At 42.8% G+C, this 19890-nt stretch overlaps 1 protein-coding gene across 1 annotated transcript in view; it reads right to left on the bottom strand.

Annotated features, from left to right (window-relative positions):
- Positions 1 to 907: 907 nt before the first annotated feature.
- The window catches only part of LOC139382881 (limbic system-associated membrane protein-like), a 147009-nt gene continuing 128026 nt past the window's right edge, over positions 908 to 19890 (bottom strand). The window contains exons 4-7 of the mRNA XM_071127127.1: positions 14268 to 14399; positions 13993 to 14113; positions 4516 to 4664; positions 908 to 4112 (exon numbers count right to left, since the gene is read on the bottom strand). Of these exons, the coding sequence (XP_070983228.1) occupies positions 4015 to 4112; positions 4516 to 4664; positions 13993 to 14113; positions 14268 to 14399 (500 nt within the window). The 3' untranslated portion in view covers positions 908 to 4014. The remainder of the gene's footprint in view (positions 4113 to 4515; positions 4665 to 13992; positions 14114 to 14267; positions 14400 to 19890) is intronic.

The following is a 19890-nucleotide window of genomic DNA, read 5'->3' as shown; positions in this document are numbered from 1 at the left end:
CAGCTTAGGGCTTGGGTCTCGATTCAATCCGTATTGCTGAAGTGCGGCACTATAGTGCGATTGAAATTTCTAGATCATTTCCGATCGTGTTGACCAATGCAGTGTTTACTGTGAAAGCAGTAAATTTCTATTACGTTGTATAGCAGCTCTTCAGTACTATATATTAAATCGAATCCCTGGTATGAAACATTACCCAGCAATTAGCTTATTAGTAACAAATGTTATACTTTTGGGTCTCGATTATATCCTTATTGCAGAGTTTCAGCGTTATAGCTTCTATTCTCTCAGGCTGATTATATCACTGTTCAGACAGCCTAGCTATACTGGAATACAGGTTGAAATGATTAAAAACAAAATCTTAAAACATACCATTAACTGGTAAATATACGATTCCAATTCAATTCCAAAGATGAAATGTTTTTACAATACGAATTTAATTCAATGCTAATTCTCGACTTCATGAATGAATTCAAGAATTGAATTTCAAATTTGGCTACAACCCTATCACTACACTTTAAAAGCTACTTTGCAACTTTGGGTAAGTGTAACGCCCCCACCCCCTGCTCCTGAGTCGTCTTTCCCTTGAGTCTTTACCTCAAATGGGGCCTTGAGGTTTAAAAGTTAGATGAAAACGCTACAAGGTTCATAGAAAATGAATTGACTCCAACCATTCATCAGTGTCCACATATAACGTCCCCTTTCCTTCTATAAAGGCTATAATTTCCGTGAGACAATGCAAATGACTGGGATCTCACTGTTCAGATCGCTTTGTCAGTGTCATTTCCTATGTCCAGAGTTAACTGGCTAGAAAGCGTCATAGAAACCTCTCTCCTGTTCCAAAACAGATTCCTAGTTTTTCAAGCACTCCAGAAATGTATAGTATAGGACACAAATCTCCCAATGAAAATTAACAATACGTATATTATTTTATTTGCATGTTACATGGTGATAAACACAATTGTACCAGGAAGATACTGTGTTTCAAGCGTTCTCCAAAAAGATTACTCGTCGACATCTCAATCCACATTCAAATACAGAACACTGAATTCAAACAAATGTATTTTGTTTTGAAAATTTCTCTTGTATACCTTTTACATACCATTTTTAGAAACCAATCGCAAACAAACGTTACCATAAATCAAAGGAAATAGAAAAACAGGACATTGCTGTGTAATGATTGTATAATTGTCTAGGAATTCCATTCTTGTGACAAAGGGAAGTACAAATGTGACATTCCTCTGTGTCCTACAGTGGGTAATTATCAACAAAGTGAATTTAGGGATAGACTCAGCTTAAATATATTCTAAAAACAGTTTATATACAGGTGAGGTAAATCATAAGATGGCGGGTTACACATGTAACCATAGCTTGGTGGGATGGATAGACGTGTGGCCAACGTACATGACTGGTGATCCATGGCACATGTATCTCTTTCAATGGCTTAAAACAAGCCAAAGTAACTCAACAGGGCGTGCACACACACACACACACAAGCCAATTTTATACAGCGATGGGATGCAATGTTCATTATTAGTAAGAATCTAGATGGGATCAGGGACTGTATATACAGGCAGGGTACAGTGCAGTCAGGTGAGACCCCTCCTCTTGGGAAAGACTTCAGCTGAACGTCTGATGGCTCACTGGCTGGGGAGACTGTCAATCAGTGCAAGACCGGCCCACTGCTTTCCCCAGCTTTGCCAGGCAGACAGGTACAGCACCGTATTCTAGTCCACAAGCCTTTCCATTCAGACATGTAAAAACTCTTCCCATCAAATTATAATACATACCCCTTTATTGAAGTGAACAGACAGATTATTCATTTCTTAATCAGATTATTTTGTTAATAAACTATCGTCCAGAGGCAGGATGTACAGTAGGCCTAGCGTCCATTGTTTTATGGGTAATTGAAACTACAGAGATGACACACAGTTAGATTCTCAGGATAGCACTAAGGCTAACATACAGCAAGTCTGTTTTCGAGCAAAGAACTCTGACTGCTTAGATGGACAACTACCTTACAGTCATGGTTCCAAAGCAGTATGAATTCAGTGGAGTTTTTTTTTTAACGATGATGAGATTTCAGAGAGCATTGCTTACATTACAGGTTGGTTTTGTGAACACACTGACTTGACAAATAGCCGTAGACACTGTCATCAAGAGACCTAGCTGTTTTGTTGGCATTCCGCTCACGGACACTCTCCAATGAGCTTTCATTATAGAAACCAAATACATCTACGTACCCTACTCAAAGACAACAAAAAATGACAATTTAGTTGGAAAGGTACAATAAAATGTACTAACTTGACCTGATTAAACCCTTTTAAAAACATTGATCTCTAGTGGTCTTTACTTGCATGGTGCAAAGGGCTGCTTCCATTGGAACACTACAAGTTAATTATTAACAAATTACAGACCTATTTAGAAACATGGACATATTCAATTTGTCTTTATATAGAAGGACATTGGATTCAAGTATATACACCATTAACGGAAATGATTTAAAATAAATCCATAAGTTATGAGTTTCCATATGTCATTATGAAAAGACACACACACACACACAGAAAAGAAAAGCACATCATTCATGTCCAAATTCCAGCAGTATAACTGTTGTAGCTCAAAATTAAATGGAGAACGATGACAAGATAACAGCTAATATGGCAGGCCATTTCTGAAGCTAAATACAGTTTGACATAGAGAAACTGAACAGCATTTGGTTGGCTTGTAATCATACAAACAACATACGCAGCAACAATAATGATTATTTTGTCTTGTTACAGTGGTGGAACAAGTTCTTTTTTTATCATATAGAGAAATCCTTTTTTTTGTTTTATTTTTTTATTATATACAGTAACGCATCAATATTACCTATGTTTTGTTTGAAGAAGGTCCTGAAAGTAGGTCTTCTTTTTCGACATAAAGAATGAATACACATTTTAAGCGTTTCTATGAGGGTTTTGCAAAGAGTAGTTCACCAAAGCATACCTCATGCTAGTCCACAGTTATTGAGCATCCTCATCCTTTGATGCATCCAAAAATGAGGCAGTTAATTTAGAGGCAGCAAGCCATGTATCTAATGTAGCTGAGGCTATTTGTACCCGGTTATGATCACTTCACTATTGTAATTAAGTATACCAAGTATAACATTGCACGTTCTACGTTTTTTATGCAATGTTGACTGGAGTGTTGGCTTTGACATAATGTGTATTATATACTGTTTAAAATCTATTGTTTTGTTTTATATTTATTTAACTTTGATTTTTGGACAGATATTGGCATATTATTTAAGCAATACGGTACGAGGGGGTGTGGTATATGGCCAATATACCACGGCTAAGAGCTGTTCTTATGCACGACGCAAAGCGGAGTGCCTGGATACAGCCCTTAGCCGTGGTATATTGGCCATATATCACAAACCCCCGAGGTGCCTTGTTGCTTTATAAACTGGTTACCAATGTAATTAGAGAAGTAAAAATACATGTTTTGTGGTATATGGTCTGATATACCACGGCTGCCGGCCAATCAGGATTCAGGGCTCGAATCACCCAGTTCATAATGTCTGATAATGCACTGGTTACAATGACCTTTTCGTTTAACAATACAGTAAAATGCCATTAGGAAAGGAGCAGTAACTTGAATGTCTCAGTGCTTCTCGCAGATATCCATGATTGTTGTACTTGACCTGAAATCCCTGCCACTTGGAGGTTTAGACTGACGTATTAATTTGGACGAAATACAATGAACCCCACCCCAACCGAAACAAGAGTAATGACAGCGGAAAAGCAAAACTTCAGCATGTTAAAATGGCAATAAATGTTTCTTAGAAAAAGCAGTGTTTGTTCCATTGTCTCCATTTCATATTTTTTTTGTTACTAAAACTTATTGATAAGCCCATTCTATCTTCTTATTATCTAGTTTGGTGCATCGGAGCACGTCAGGATTTGTGTTACATTACGCAAACAGTCTCAATGTAATAACTGGGTAGGTAATAACAATGGGAGGTTGGTGGTGTGATTAACACTTGAAGAGAAGGCAGGTGATGGAGGCCAGGAGGAGCCACAGTGACTGGGATAGGCAGGCGGAGCCGTTGATGTCTCGGCCCGTACCAGGTCCTGAGGAGGGAGGGAGGGAGGGAGGGAGGGAGGGAGGGAGGGAGGGAGGGAGGGAGGGAGGGAGGGAGGGAGAAAAGAGAGGTTAAAGACTAATACATTCGTTTTGTTGATGTTTAATTTAATATATGTCACTTCTATGTGATGTAATAATGTGTAAATGTATAAACTGTTATGCCTAACAGGTCCCTTGTCTGAGTATCGGTACTGTTGCTATGACACTACAGGAATTCATTTGTGTGCCGTGAGTGACATCTGGTGGTCAGACCATGTAACACATCATTTTCTAGGCCCACACCTGAACGGAATAGGGCCTAGAATTTGTAACATTGTCTAAAGTGTCTAATTTCAGAGACATTTAACTAAGAGATTTTGGGGGACTGCATACTATTCCAAAGTCACTTACTATAGAGGAAGAGACTAGCATTTTGGATCCCGAGTTTGTTGGTTGCAACACATGTGTAGTTTCCATAGTCCTCCTCTGTTACGTTGGAGATCATCAGGACAGTTGTGGTCCCTACGATCTGGATGCTGATTCCCTGGGCGTTGGATAGCCTGGACAAGACGCCACATCGTGTTAGGCATTATAGCACACTATGCATAAAACTCACGACATCTGATTTGTCTGCCACTTTTGTCTTCAGAATACATACAGTAGTAGTCAGCTTGTTTCAAATAATAAATAAAGGTTCACACAGTTCCTCTCATATATTTACATACAAATAATGATTTATGATAACATTGGTTTGCCTTATCATAGAGTCTATTGACATTGAGTTGACACAGCAGTACACTATTTCCTTGACATTGACTGGCCAGGTGAATCCAAGTGAATGCTATGATCCCTTGTTGATGTCACTTGTTAAAATCCACTTCAAATCAGTGTAGATGAAGGGGAGGAGACGGGTTAAAGAAGGATTTTTAAGCCTTGAGACAATTGAGACATGGATTGTGCATGTGTGCCTTTCAAATGGTGAATGGGCAAGACAAAAGATTTAAGTGCCTTTGAACGAGGTATGGTAGTAGGTGCCAGGCGTACCAGTTTGTGTCAAGAACTGCAACGCTGCTGTTTTTTTTTTTTTAACGCTCAACAGTTTCCCGTGTGTATCAAGAATGGTCCACCACCCAAAGGACATCCAGCCAACTTGACACAACTGTGGGAAGCATTGTCAACTTGGGCCAGCATCCCCTTGGAACGCATTCGACACCTTGTAGAGTCCATGCCCCGATGAATTGAGGCTGTTCTCAGGGTAAAAGGAAGGTGTTTGGTATAATCAGTGTATAATACATTGTAAAGGCACACTTGAGGTAATGTATGTAACTTGAGGTAATGTGCTAGGATAGCTGAGACTGATTTAAGGGGGCAGTGGGTTTGTGCTGACACACGGTAGTATAAAGCATTTGCATAAAAAGGAAAGTGAGTGCACATCATGAGACAGCATAATCTGATGGTGGGGAAACAGAAAGTTGAGAAAGTGCTGAGATCCTCCTAGAGGGACACCTTGGGTGGGGACCGTTCACACCACCGTTCACACACCAACTATGACAGACAAAATTAGAATTATTTTTTTTTTAAATCACATTGTAGGATTTTGAATGAATTTATTTGCAAATTATGGTGGAAAATTAGTATTTGGTCAATAACAAAAGTTCATCTCAATACTTTGTTATATACCCTTTGTTGGCAATGACAGAAGTCAAACGTTTTCTTTAAGTCTTCACAAGGTTTTCACACACTGTTGCTGGTATTTTGGCCCATTCCTCCATGCAGATCTCCTCTAGAACAGTGATGTTTTGGGGCTGTTGCTGGGCAACACAGACTTTCAACTCCCTCCAAAGATTTTCTATGGCGTTGAGATCTGGAGACTGGCTAGGCCACTCCAGGACCTTGAAATGCTTCTTACGAAGCCACTCCTTCGTTGCCCGGGCGGTGTGTTTGGGATCATTGTCATGCAGAAAGACCCAGCCGCGTTTCATCTTCAATACCCTTGCTGATGGAAGGAGGTTTTCACTCAAAATCTCACGATACATGGCCCCATTCATTCTTTCCTTTACACGGATCAGTTGTCCTGGTCCCTTTGCAGATAAACAGCCCCAAAGCATGATGTTTCCACCCCCATGCTTCACAGTGGGTATGGTGTTCTTTGGATGCAACTCAGCATTCTTTGTCCTCCAAACACGACGAATTGAGTTTTTACCAAAAAGTTATATTTTGGTTTCATCTGACCATATGACATTCTCCCAATCTTCTTCTGGATCATCCAAATGCTCTCTAGCAAACTTCAGATGGGCCTGGACATGTACTGGCTTAATTAAGCAGGGGGACACGTCTGGCACTGCAGGATTTGAGTCCCTGGCGGCGTAGTGTGTTACTGATGGTAGGCTTTGTTACTTTGGTCCCAGCTCTCTGCAGGTCATTCACTAGGTCCCCCCGTGTGGTTCTGGGATTTTTGCTCACCGTTCTTGTGATCATTTTGACCCCACGGGGTGAGATCGTGCGTGGAGCCCCAGATCGAGGGAGATTATCAGTGGTCTTGTATGTCTTCCATTTCCTAATAATTGCTCCCACAGTTGATTTCTTCAAACCAAGCTGCTTATCTATTGCAGATTCAGTCTTCCCAGCCTGGTGCAAGTCCACAATTGTGTTTCTGGTGTCCTTTGACAGCTCTTTGGTCTTGGCCATAGTGGAGTTTGGAGTGTGACTGTTTGAGGTTGTGGACAGGTGTCTTTTATACTGATAACAAGTTCAAACAGGTGCCATTAATACAGGTAACGAGTGGAGGACAGAGGAGCCTCTTAAATAAGACGTTACAGGTCTGTGAGAGCCAGAAATCTTGCTTGTTTGTAGGTGACCAAATACTTATTTTCCACCATAATTTGCAAATAAATTCATTAAAAATCCTACAATGTGATTTTTTTTTCTAATTTTGTCTGTCATAGTTGAAGTGTACCTATGATGAAAATTACAGGCCTCTCTCATCTTTTTAAGTGGGAGAACTTGCACAATTGGTGGCTGACTAAATACTTTTTTGCCCCACTGTATCATACTAAATGGAGGGAGACAGATTTACGTTTACAATGTTATGTCTTCCCCCGAGTCCTGGTTGAGCAAGCATGGAATACAACATTTCCAGCTATGGTCAGGTCATAAGCAACTGTGTGAAGTCTGAAGCATCCAGGGAAGGGATCCAAATAAGACCTAGTTCATTGCACCATCATCTTCCACTGGTAGATGGCAGCACATGTCTTTTAAATGACATATTCACTTTTAGAAGCCACAACCATTTTTTTAACAGAAGGACAGATTTGATTCATGTACTGAAATGGGGCAAAAGGTACAGAAACTGGTTTGAACGGGAATGTGTCAAACAATCAGGCAGACTCATCTCATTCGCCACCTCTCGAGTTGGCATGTGGGTGCATCTAAAGTAGGCTATTACAGGAAACGGTGAGTGACAGAAGTAGGATGTCTACAGGCTGTTGATAAAGGAAATCAACAAGACGTTGCACGTGGCAGGGAAAATGGCAAATGTTGCCAAGTGGTTGAGACAGCAACTCATGTTGATGGGGAGAAACAAAAACGCTTCCCCATATTCAACATTGTGGGAATATCAGGTTCTGTGAAGAGCACTCCACCATTGTTTCAGTTCACAATGAGTGAGTACAGTGTTCCGTCTGGGTTAACCAGGCTATACTGTACCACCCTCCTCTTCCCTGAAGACGTTCATGCGGCATCGTACAGGGGAGGTGCCAGAACGCGGGATGTAATCAGAAACTAGAGACTAATAGAGGACCGGGAGGTTCCAGATCAAAGGACCAAGCCGCAGCAAAAGTAATGAGCCTCAGAATCCCCAGCAGAGGATTAGGACGAGCGGGTCAGTCTTGGGAAATGCTAATTGCTGCAGTATCAATAAGCACTAGAGGATTCCTGTACATCAGATGCTACTGGGAGATGGTGTGGAGATCTCGGCGGTAAAGTAGTTCAAACGTAACAGCAGTGGTGGGCAGTCATGACGAGGTCAGTGCTGGTAAGGTTAAAGGGAATTACAGAAAACAAGTCGAGGAACAGGCCTCTTGCAGAGTGGAAGTAAATATGCTTGATGAGGTACACCAAGTTAATCGTTAAAGACAAGACATAAAATCTACTGACCAAGCATTATTTGAAATTATGGTATTGTATTACATCAAGGAAGTCGTTGAAGGAGAAAAATGAATAACTTGCAGAGGTAAAGGAAGGGCACTTAAAGGTATTAGAGTTTGAATTCAAAGTTTGGCAGTTGTTTTCTGACCTGAAAGGTAGTCTAATGTGAAGATGAGTCCACATGCCATGCCATTGGCTGTTTAGATCCAGCTATATTACTCAACCCCAAATGAAAAGATAAGCAGAGCAAATCTGGATATTATATGGTGCTTATCTTTTCCATTCATTTTCGATTGTGGCATATAGCTGGATCCACAAAAACAGGTGGCCTGAGATGTGGATTTATCTCAAGAAATAACCAAGCCAGGAATTCAGGGGAACAAAATAACTACAGTAACATTGTAACACGCAAGGTTCCATGGTTTCTTGAGATGTGTATAGGCTGTGGGCGCCGCCCGGTCACTCCCTGGCTACACCCATAGTCACTTCCTGGTTTGAATGGGTGTGTCAGAAGGAAGCCATCTTGACTGTAATGTTGTGGTCAGAAATGTTCGTAACCAAGAAACTCTTTGTAGTTTAAAATACGAGTTTTCTCAACTCCATATAAGTGAGAACATTCACAAAGACTTGTTTAGGGGATTTTGTATTGATTTTCAATACATTTTTCCTCTGTGGACTATTGCTTCTGTAACGTTTGGAAGGCTTGGTTATTTGGATTTTGGTTTGTGGTTTGACCCTGTGTGCTAGCTGATTCATTAGTGAATATACACAATTCTTTACTAGCCATAACATTTTGACAAGAAGGTATACTCTCCCTTCTAATCAAAACTTTTCCCATTCATGTACAGTAATGCTAGTGCCTTACAGTCCATTCACAAACCTATCTGTCGTGCGGGGGAAATATGTTAAGAGCCCTGACCCTTGTGATGTGGTTTTGGAAATCTTTAACACTCCACTTAATTATCATCCCAAAACAATTTCACAAATACACTTACACAGAGGTATTTTGCGATGCATATTTACAGTACCTGAACAACGACACTTCCGGAGCTAATGGACACCCAGGAGGGAACACAAAAAAAAATGTTGTCTCGCAGCTGTGTTACACAAAAAAAACCTCTGTGGAAATACATGATAAAACAGCTAACAGTAAGTCACTGATGTAACGTAGTTTCTCTGGGCCCCCTGTAAGGTTTGCGTTATAATAATCAAATGCGTCAGCCAGACAGCCACTCACAAAGTAGACTACCGATCGCTGTCCATGGTGCTGAAATTGCAACATGTCTACGCAGCTGCATGCCTGTCGAATCGATGAAAGGCTTTCTATGGAGCCAGGGCATACCTTTGCTTTAGCTAATGGATAAATGTTTAATGGTAGGCCTATTTTGGTCATCATTTTCTCAAGGTTAAGCCTAACATTTCACAAAGATATACCCGGTGTCGCAATGCTGCCATTTTAGACTGCTGGCCAGTGGAAACAATGTTACTCTTTCAGTAATTAAAGTTGGAAATTCAAACATTGCAGATTTGTCAAATACATTTTAGATACAACAGAATACTAATCAGCTACCAATTTATTATTTTTTGAATATACAGCTGTCCTTTATAGGGTACCTGAACCTGCATAAACTGAGCCGTCATCCTGCTCTCTTCCAGATGTAGTCTATTAATGCCAAATAGTACATTGTCTACCCTCAAAACACTCACTAACTAGGGATTGTTCCATTACGCAGTGTACTATCTATAGCTGCAATGAGGAAAAAAGTAGTCGGTTAGAGGATAAATTCAGCCACTATCTGGCTAATAGCCTACATAAATGGGCTGAAATATTCAAAGTAAATGAAATCCAACTTGAGAGACTCACCTGGTCTCCTGAAGTTCCCCTTTTTTGTGTGCACATGCTTTCACCACGGCCTGTAGGTCCAGGTTACGGCCCGACAGTTTTCTATGCTGAGTACTGCCACCCCAAATAGTCTTTCCTGAGACATAGTGCAATATACACTGAGTGTACAAAACATTACAAACCCCTTCCTAATATTGAGTTGCACCCCCCCCCCACACACACACACACCTTTTGCCCTCAGAAGTGCCTCAATTCGTTGGGGCATGGACTCTACAAGGTGTCAAAAGCGTTCCACAGGGATGCTGGCCCATGTTGACTCCAAAGCTTCCCACAGTTGTGTCAAGTTGGCTGGATGTCCTTTGAGTGGTGGACTATTCTTGATACACACAGGAGTGTGTGAAAAGACCCAGCAGTGTTGCAGTTCTGGACATGAACAGGTGCGCCTGCCACCTACTGCCATACCCCATTCAAAGGCACTTACAGTAAATCTTTAGTCTTGCCCATTCACCCTCTGAATGGCACACATACACAATCCATGTCCCAATTGTCTCGTGGCTTAAAAATCCTTCTTTAACCCGCCTTTCTCCTTCCCTTCATCTACACTGATTGAAGTGGATTTGACAAGTGACATCAATAAGTGATCATAGCTTTCACCTCGATTCACCTGGTCAGTCTATGTCAAGGAAAGAGCAGGGGTTCATGCACCCAGTGTATGTCCATTGTGCTGCACACAATTTAAACTTAGTCTTGAATGACTAATGCCAAGATATACCAGAGATAAGGGACTGTTGATATTGCAACCACACAACTCAAACGATTCACCAGTATGAACAAAAAATGTTTTTTTTTTGTTGTTCAAGGCCCTTGAGCCCTGCCTCTTCTAATTTATTGGCTGTCCAGTGTCCAGACGACCTGTCCCAGAGCTTCCTTTACAGTTCATCTGTATATGAGGCCGGGAATTAAGGAGAATGAGAGGCTCAATTAAAGATGTTGCAGAACTGCTGCATTTGTGCTCAAGAACACTAAGGTGACCTGCCTAAATGACTACCGACCCATAGCACTCACGTCTGTAGCCATGAAATGCTTTGAAAGGCTGGTCATGTTTCACATCAACACCATTATCCCAGAAACCTTAGACCCACTCCAATTTGCATACCGCACCAACAGATCCACAGATGATGCAATCTCTATTGCACTCCACACTCCACCCCACCTGGACAAAATTAACACCTACTGTATGTGAGAATGCTATTCATTGACTACCGCTCAACGTTCAACACCATAGTGCCCTCAAAGCTCATCACTAAGCTAAGGACCCTTGGGACTAAACACCTCCCTCTGAGACTGGATCCTGGACTTCCTAACGGGCCGCCCCCCCAGGTGGTAAGGGTAGGTAACAACACATAATCAACGCTGATCCTCAACACAGGGGTGCATGCTCAGTCGCCTCCTGTTCACTCATGACTGCACGGCCAGGCACAACTCCAACACCATCATTAAGTTTGCTGATGACAACAGTTGTAGGCCTGATCACCGACAATGATGAGACAGCCTATACGGAGGAGGTCAGAGACCTAACCGTGTGGTGCAAGGACAACAACCTCTCCCTCAACATGATCAAGACAAATGAGATGATTGTGGACTACAGGAAAAGGAGGACCGAGCACGTCCCCATTCTTATCAACGGGGCTGAGGTGGAGCGGGTTGAGAGCTTCAAGTTCCTTGGAGTCCACATCACCAACAAACTAACATGGTACAAGCACACCAAGACAGTCGTGAAGAGGGCACGACAAAACCTATTCCCCCTCGGGAGACTGAAAAGATTTGTCATGGGTCCTCAGATCCTCAAAAGGTTTTACAGCTGCACCATCGAGAGCATCCTGACGGGTTACATCACTGCCTGGTATGGCAACTGCTTGGCCTCCAACCACAAGGGACTACAGAGGGTAGTGCATACGGCCCAGTACATCTTCCTGCCATCCGGGACCTCTATACCAGGCAGTGTCAGAAGAAGACCCTGAAAATTGTCAAAGACTCCAGCCACCCTAGTCATAGACTGTTCTCTCTGCTACCGCACGGCAAGCGGTACCGGAGCGCCAGTCTAGATCCAATAGGCTTCTAAACAGCTTCTACCCCCAAGCCATAAGACACCCGAACAGCTAATCAAATGGCTACCCAGACTATTTGCATTGTCCCCCCCCCCCCCCCCACCCCACGCTGCTGCTACTCTCTGTTATTATCTATGCAAAGCCACTTTAATGACTCAACCTACATGTACATAATTACCTCAATTACCTCGAAACCGGTGGCCCCGCACATTGACACATCGACTCTGTACCAGTACCCCCTGTATTTGGCCCTGCTATTGTTATTTACTGCTGCTCTTCCATTTTTTTTGTTATTCTTATCTCTTACTTTTTTGTTGTTGGTATTTTCTTAAAACCGCATTGTTGTTTAAGGGCTTGTGAGTAAGCGTTTCACTGTAAGGTCTACACCGGTTGTATCGGCGCATGTGACAAATGAAATGTGACCAGAAAGCACCATTCTTTTCTGTCCAGTTTCCCTGATGTTTCTACAGCAATCAAGCTGTTTTTACCATCCTTGTATCTGTCGCTTCTGCGGAGAGATCATTTTCTAAAACGAAAACTCATAAAGAACTACCTAAGAACCATTAGGCTCTCGTCTGACATGAGCTTTTTTGGACACCTGAGTAAGCTCCACTCATTGCACTGGTGCTGTTGTAGGCTTGACCATGGCATTTGTTTGCTGATACCCCCTAATACTTTTCCTGGAAGCTACAGTTTGTACATACAGTTTGTTATTTTTTCAAGACCTGGGGCACATTTTCAGTCACATTCCTGAAGCCCAAGAAACAAACACTTAGTATCCTAGTACATACGGAAATATAATAAAAAGTATTTATTACATTTTTTTAAATTGACATCGATGACAGGCGTAAGGGCCCCCAAAAGCTCGTGGCCCCCACCTTCCAGGGGCTGCGGGGGTGTCCGGTACACCATGCAGTAAGTGCATCTTTTGCATTTGTAAAAAAAAATTATAATAATTGGGATGATAATTAAGTTGAGTGTTAAAGGTTTCCAAATACGTATCGCAATTAAGGATCAATTGTTTCTAGATAAAGCGTTTCACACTTGACCAAATCACCTCAGCTCATCAAAAGGGACGTGGAATGATTGGAGTCGGAAAGGCAAAGTGCTGACTGAACCCGTTTTATAAAATAATGGTAGTGAACAATTTAAATATCTGAACAATCATCAATTATATACTGAGTACCTAGACTACTTCTGCAATAAAATAGCAGATAGTACTTACACCAAAGTTGCTCCTCAGTTTGTAATTTTTGTTTATCACAATCGTTCGAGCTTACAAAGACTGTTTAGTGTGAACATTACCATAAACACTTTCACTTTTCGGGCTTTGCATAGCCACTGAATATGTTACAGTGAAGCAATCTGAGAGGTTATTACATGACTAGTGTTAAGATGAAAGGAACATGGTTGCCATTGCTTAGTGATCACATACGAATTTCCACCTACGGTTCTCCTCTATAAGTGTCCTCTCTGTACCACGTGTGAAATTGGTTCCCTGGACAACTTTTACATTTTGCATGACATGCAGTGGAGGCTGGTGGGAGAAGCTATAGGAGGACGGGCTCATTGTAATGGCTGGAATGGAATCAATGTAACGGAGTCAAACGTGGTTTCCATATGTTTGATACCATTCCATTTACTCCATTCTAACCATTAAAAAGTGCCCGGGCCTCCTATAGCTCAACCCACCAGCCACCTCTGATAATAGGGTAGGCTCTTCCGCCATTATGACCAAAGGACATGTATTAAAGGGGCAATCTGGGATTCAAACAACCACAAAACGCTTACCTCTTGTCATCTCTGTACCACTCAAACTCTGGTTTGGGCACTGCGGCCGCGTCACACTGAAGAACCCCCATTCGGCCCACCTGGGTTTCAGAGCTCTTGGCATTCTTGATGGCGGGAGGATCTAAGGAGTCAATCACAACAGTTCATCTGGTTCTATTGCTTTCATCAATTAATGAAAGACACATCATCATGGATCTCAATGTAGTAAAAACAACTGGCCAGGAGAAACAGGAGTCAACCCCCCCCCCCCCCCCACCCAAAAAAAAGTGACTTACAGTTGACGACAACATTGACGTATTTGACATCCGGTGTGGCCACGTCATTGCTGGCTTTGCATTCGTAGCGGCCCGCCTGGTTCCTCATGATCCCTGATATATCCAGGTACTCCTCCCCATCTAGAGAATCCGCTGTGGGGAGACACACACAGAGAGAGAGAGAGAGAGAGAGAGAGAGAGAGTGAATGGAGGACATAGGGAAAACAGGATAGCTTCCAGGAAAAGCAGAACAATGATGTTCAATGGGGCTCTGAATCCGTCATTACTTCCAATAAGCCTGATGAGCAAATTAATGTCGGACCAAATGTTCGAACGCAGCATCACATGGACTTACCTGAAACAGCAGTTCCCTTAATTAGTCACGTATGTCTCCAGAGTTTCTCTCATTTAGCCTATCTAGGAGTGATCAGGATGAAGAGAATGCCAAGCATGCAGATAAGACTGCCTCTGCAGTGCTGTCTTGGGTTGATTAGATACCCGGTACAATTGCTACATACAGTACCATGGGGTAACATTGACTAAAGCTGTTCACAAACAAAACAATAGTGTACTGTATCAACATTTCTCTTGGCATTTCTAAATGGATATTGATTGATAGGAACAATAGCCTGCAGTGAATGCATGAAGACTTCTGAGACCTGTTTAACCTTATAACTAACATGTTTTTTCCAAGCCCTGTAAATGTGTGGAAGACAGAGACAGTTTCTGAGTAAAAAAAAAAACACACAAAAAAACCCAGCTAAACCTCCAAATGCCACCGAACCCAACTAAATAAAACAATGAGCACGCCGCAACTGAGCTGACACTCAGGGAGCAAGGTCTTCTACCCGTGAAATTAAGTAACAACCCTGGGATGTCGATATGGAAGACTGTTCCTTTCTTATTAGAGACCCTCAAGTTATTCTTATAGATTTGTTCCTGGCTAAATCCAAAAGGTAAACGTACCGAACAACCTCAATTTCAAGTCTCAAACCGCATAGCAACAGCATTCACCGCTGCATGCCCAATGTATCAAGCTCTTTCTGTGCCACGCCCACAGAATTAGAATATATTTGATAGGATCTCTATGGTTACGCTTATGTTTGCTATGATTGTCTGGTGTGGTTCAATGCTTATGAAAAGAGCACTCAGATCAAAGGGTCCTCCTAGCATGGCCACTGCAGCCATATCAAACACACTCATCGTGGACAAAGGATGCCATGATTGGAAAATTAGGATTGAAATCAGTTGCCATGGAAATGCATTGTGGCTGCTTGATCGTTTTATCGTTAAGGCAGTTGGACTTCACCTGAATAGATATTTCTTGAGGGGTTCGAGAGAGAGAAGATGATGACTTAGCTACGATCTACAGTACGGTAGCTTACTTACAGTAGCTATCTAGGTAACACTTTAGTTGGATAGATCATCTGTAGTCACTCTACAGACTTTCAGTAACATTTCTACTGTCTACTAACCCCTTACCCAAGCGTTAACCCTAACCTTAACCTTAACCCTTACCCGAAACTTTATTCAAACACTAACCATAAAAAGCAGGTTTCCACCTACAGATCTACAGACTATCCAAATAAAGTGTGACCAAAATGATAAATTATAATAAAATCAACTTCTTTATACAAGTGAACTGGAAATATTAAGTCAATAACTCAGCAGGGTCCAGAAACAACTGTGTCATGAATATGACCAGATGTATTGCTTAATTAATGATTCTATTAAATCCCTCAAAAAATGTCCCCCCAGGAGGCTTGAGCAGCCTCGTGATAAACACTGCTCTCTCTTTACACACACTTCAAGTACTAACGCTCAGGAAGAAAGTAATTATGAAAAATTAGGCTTACCTTCACCAGGAAAGAACCTGTTTCTATAGCGATTCAATCTCTGTGTGGATTCAGCAGGTATAAATCACTGCTTTCCACGGGCCCCATGGGGAATGGAAAGGTGATTGATTTGGAGCGCGTTGAAAATCACATGACGACAAAGCCATACAACTCTATGTTAATCGAGTGAGTGACTGAGAAGCCCAATGAGGTGGGAGAGAATGGAGTGCACATTTCTTATTTCACATAGATTGTCAGAGCAATAAATCAGTTTGAGGTGTGTGAGAAAAGAGAGATGAATGAGAGAGAGAGAGAGAGGGAGAGAGAGAGAGAGTGTAAAGAAAGAGAGGAATTCCAAATCACAGACACAAATAGTTTGTGTGGGTGTGTGTGTTTTTGTATGTGGCTGTGTGTGAACTGTAGAAAATGGAAGACTGATGTGTCTGTGTGTGCGTGCGTGTGTGTGTGTGTGCGTGCGTGCGTGCCTGCAGGAGTGTTAGAGAGTATGTCTATGCCTGTATCCTGGTCTGACTGGGTGTAAGACATGAATAGGTGTTCTCTACCATTCTCCCCCTAAAGTCCTGGGCTCATTCAGTTGAAAACAAAGCCAATGATCTTCACTTGACGCAAACAGAGACCCCTAGGAGAACTGTCCAAAACCATCCTGTTGAGCGGCTAGATCTGCCTAGCATTGCCAAACACCCCCCTTCACATCAGTTTATTGTGACTACAGGTGAAAGTTTAAGGTCCAAGTCATGACATTTGGCAGCACACTCCTCCAGCTTGCTTTGAGCCCGGATGTACTTTAGATAGATAGATGTAGGGCCTATGCTACTAAGCTGCAAACGCGTGATAAGCTATGACAATTAAATCAACTATTTCTTCTCCGCCCATTTATAATGAACCGTGTTTATTATGAAAACGGAACTTAAAAACTTCACTATGAAAATGGCACTTAAAATTCTACTTTGATGAAAAGCTAAATATTTCTGGTGCCATGCTTTAATTTATTGTGTTGACTGTGTGCCAGCAACACTGAAAGACAATGCATATCATTACTTTCCAACATATTCTAGTTCTGAATAAAAGGCGTACGACCCTAGGGCTATCTAGTACCAGGATTTGGGAGCAACATAACAGTGCAGTGGTCTGTGAGCCTCACACTCATACATTTGTGGTGAAAAGTTATTTGCATTGAACCGCATTACTTTGGGTTTGTCTCAACGATTGTATTTCCTTAAATTATTGGGAAAGCAACTACATTATGCTGAAAGCAAACCACAGCAGTGACGGAGAGGGCTTCCAGCTACAGGAGGTTGCTGAGGGGAGACAGCTACTAATAATGTCTGGAATGGTGTGAATGGAATAGTATCAAGCACATCCATGTGTTGGATACCATCCCATTTATTCCAGCCATTACTATGTGCTCGTCCTCCCCAATTAAGTTGCCACCAACCCACTACCTCTCACTCACAGACACAGACACAGACACACAGACACACAGACACACTGCCAGGAGGGAGCTGAGGGCCAGCAGCATACAACTCATCTCAGAATGAATCAGATGGGACTGGATAGGTCAACTCTAATCCTGGTCACATTAGCATGGAATCACCCAAATTCCACTCATGTTTGAGCCTCGTACTGCAGCACGGAATGACCACCTAGCCAAAAGAGCCCTTATATTTCTGATGACATGTTTCCTTGAACAGGGTAGTTCAAGTGTACGCGTCTGTTGGCAAGCCAGTATTTTGGAAAGACCTTTCGTAAGGGAACTAGAAGGCAGATTTGAGACACTATCGAGAGCAAAGCACAAACCACCAGTGAGGAAAGACTCAGCATCACGTAGCGACACAACTGCAGTTGGGAACTAAATGCTCATTTGCATGCCCATGCATTATTCATGAGCATCATTTACCACTGTGCGAAATGTTACATTTATTTTGTGAATACTAATTTATGTTAAGCAGTTGATTTTGGGAGAACTTGGGGAGAACGGCACAAATGGCACTGCAACATTTATTTTCTTTTGTCTCCGCTACTTTCTAAGTGCTTCCAAATGGAAAAGGCTCGGCTTTATCTTTCTCAAACCCATGGAGCCAATCTTCTTGTCGGGCCATTGTCGGATTTCGATGATGAGGGGTCAATATATAATTAGCCCAGCTTGTTCTTTAAGACTCTTAGTGGGAAGATAATGAACAAATGACTGAGCTAAATCACCACCCACCTTTCTCATTCTTTTGGTCATATCAGCAGCTAGAGGGCCAACCACAATGAAAACAACCACATGCCTACATATACGGACGGAGGTCTTCAGGGAAACATTTTCACCTCAGCGAAAGACCACTCTTTGATAAACCTCAAAACCATTTTACAAATACCATTCCCATTTGTGCAGGCTGGCCATATCATGCTGATCAGCGCATCAGATAAACAAATCCATTTTATTGAATCATAGACCACACGTTATTCCAGCGTGGCTTCTAATTTCCTGATTCTTTATGGATAGGTCAAATGGCGTTGCCTTGGGACAAGGACACTCAGGTTACACTCCGGTTACATCACCCTTAGAACATCCCATAATGCACCACGTTGTAGTCACAAAGGCCTGGAGGGGAGCTGTGAGTGATGATGGGTGAGAGTCACACAACAACAAGTGTGGCTCTTCTTACTCTGTGGCTGGGTGGTGCGTATGGTGTGTGTGTGTGTGTGTGTGTGTGTGTGGGTGTGGTGTGGTGTGTGTGTGGAGGGGTTAAACCTCCAGTGACAGTGGACAGGTCTGAGATCAGCTGCAGTGCCAGATGCGGAGCTCTCTCTCTGTGATCCCTGGGGGGAGCACTTAATCCCCTTCTACGAGCAGCCCTCTACATGTGTCACACCCGCTGCAGGGGCTGAACCTGAGCCACCCTGACAAGGGCCTGTCACATCTCACAGGTCACAGCCTTCTCAGGGACAGCCTGGAGAATGTCAGCAAGAGCAGTGGGGAGCAGTGAGCCCTCCATGAACATGCAAGTCAGGGACCTTGGGATTGTGAGCCTAGTTCTGGGAAGTGCTCTACTTCAATCTCAGGGCTGACAGAGGTGGGGACTCTGGAGTGTGTAGCATGCTGAGCTGTGGTGGACAGGAATGAGTAGTGTATTATTGAGACCTAGTCCAAGTCACTCATAGTATAGAGAATGGCAGGGACAGACTGGGACCAGAAATACGCCCGGGCATCTCTAACACACCAGACATTTTTTCCCCTCGAGGCCCCCACCCGGTCCTTTTTTTCCCCTCGAGGCCCCCACACCGGCCCTTTTCTCCCCTCGAGGCCCCCACACTGGCCCTTTTCTCCCCTCGAGGCCCCCACACCGGCCCTTTTTTCCCCTCGAGGCCCCCACACCGGCCCTTTATTTCACTCGAGGCCCCCACACCGGCACTTTTCTCCCCTCGAGGCCCCCACACCAGCCTTTTTTTCCACTCGAGGCCCCCACACCGGCCCTTTTTTCCCCTCGAGGCCCCCACACCGGCCCTTTATTTCACTCGAGGCCCCCACACCGGCCCTTATTTTCACTCGAGGCCCCCACACCGGCCCTTATTTTCACTCGAGGCCCCCACACCGGCCCTTTTTCCCCTCGAGGCCCCCACACCGGCCCTTTTCCCCCCATTTAGTCCCCCATCATTATCGGAATCATTTGAATTTTGTAAAATAAATACATTTTTAAAAAAATGTATGGGGAGAGAGAGACACTGTTAAATATTTAATGGCTAGGATGTTGTTCAAGACGAAATCTTAATCTAATCTGATTTTAACACCCCTGTCTGACCAT

This window comes from Oncorhynchus clarkii, chromosome 24 (genome assembly GCF_045791955.1).
Source record: "Oncorhynchus clarkii lewisi isolate Uvic-CL-2024 chromosome 24, UVic_Ocla_1.0, whole genome shotgun sequence".
Taxonomy (NCBI): domain Eukaryota; kingdom Metazoa; phylum Chordata; class Actinopteri; order Salmoniformes; family Salmonidae; genus Oncorhynchus; species Oncorhynchus clarkii.
The sequence above is the reverse complement of the archived record's forward strand: the minus strand, read 5'-3'. Positions and strand labels throughout refer to the sequence as shown.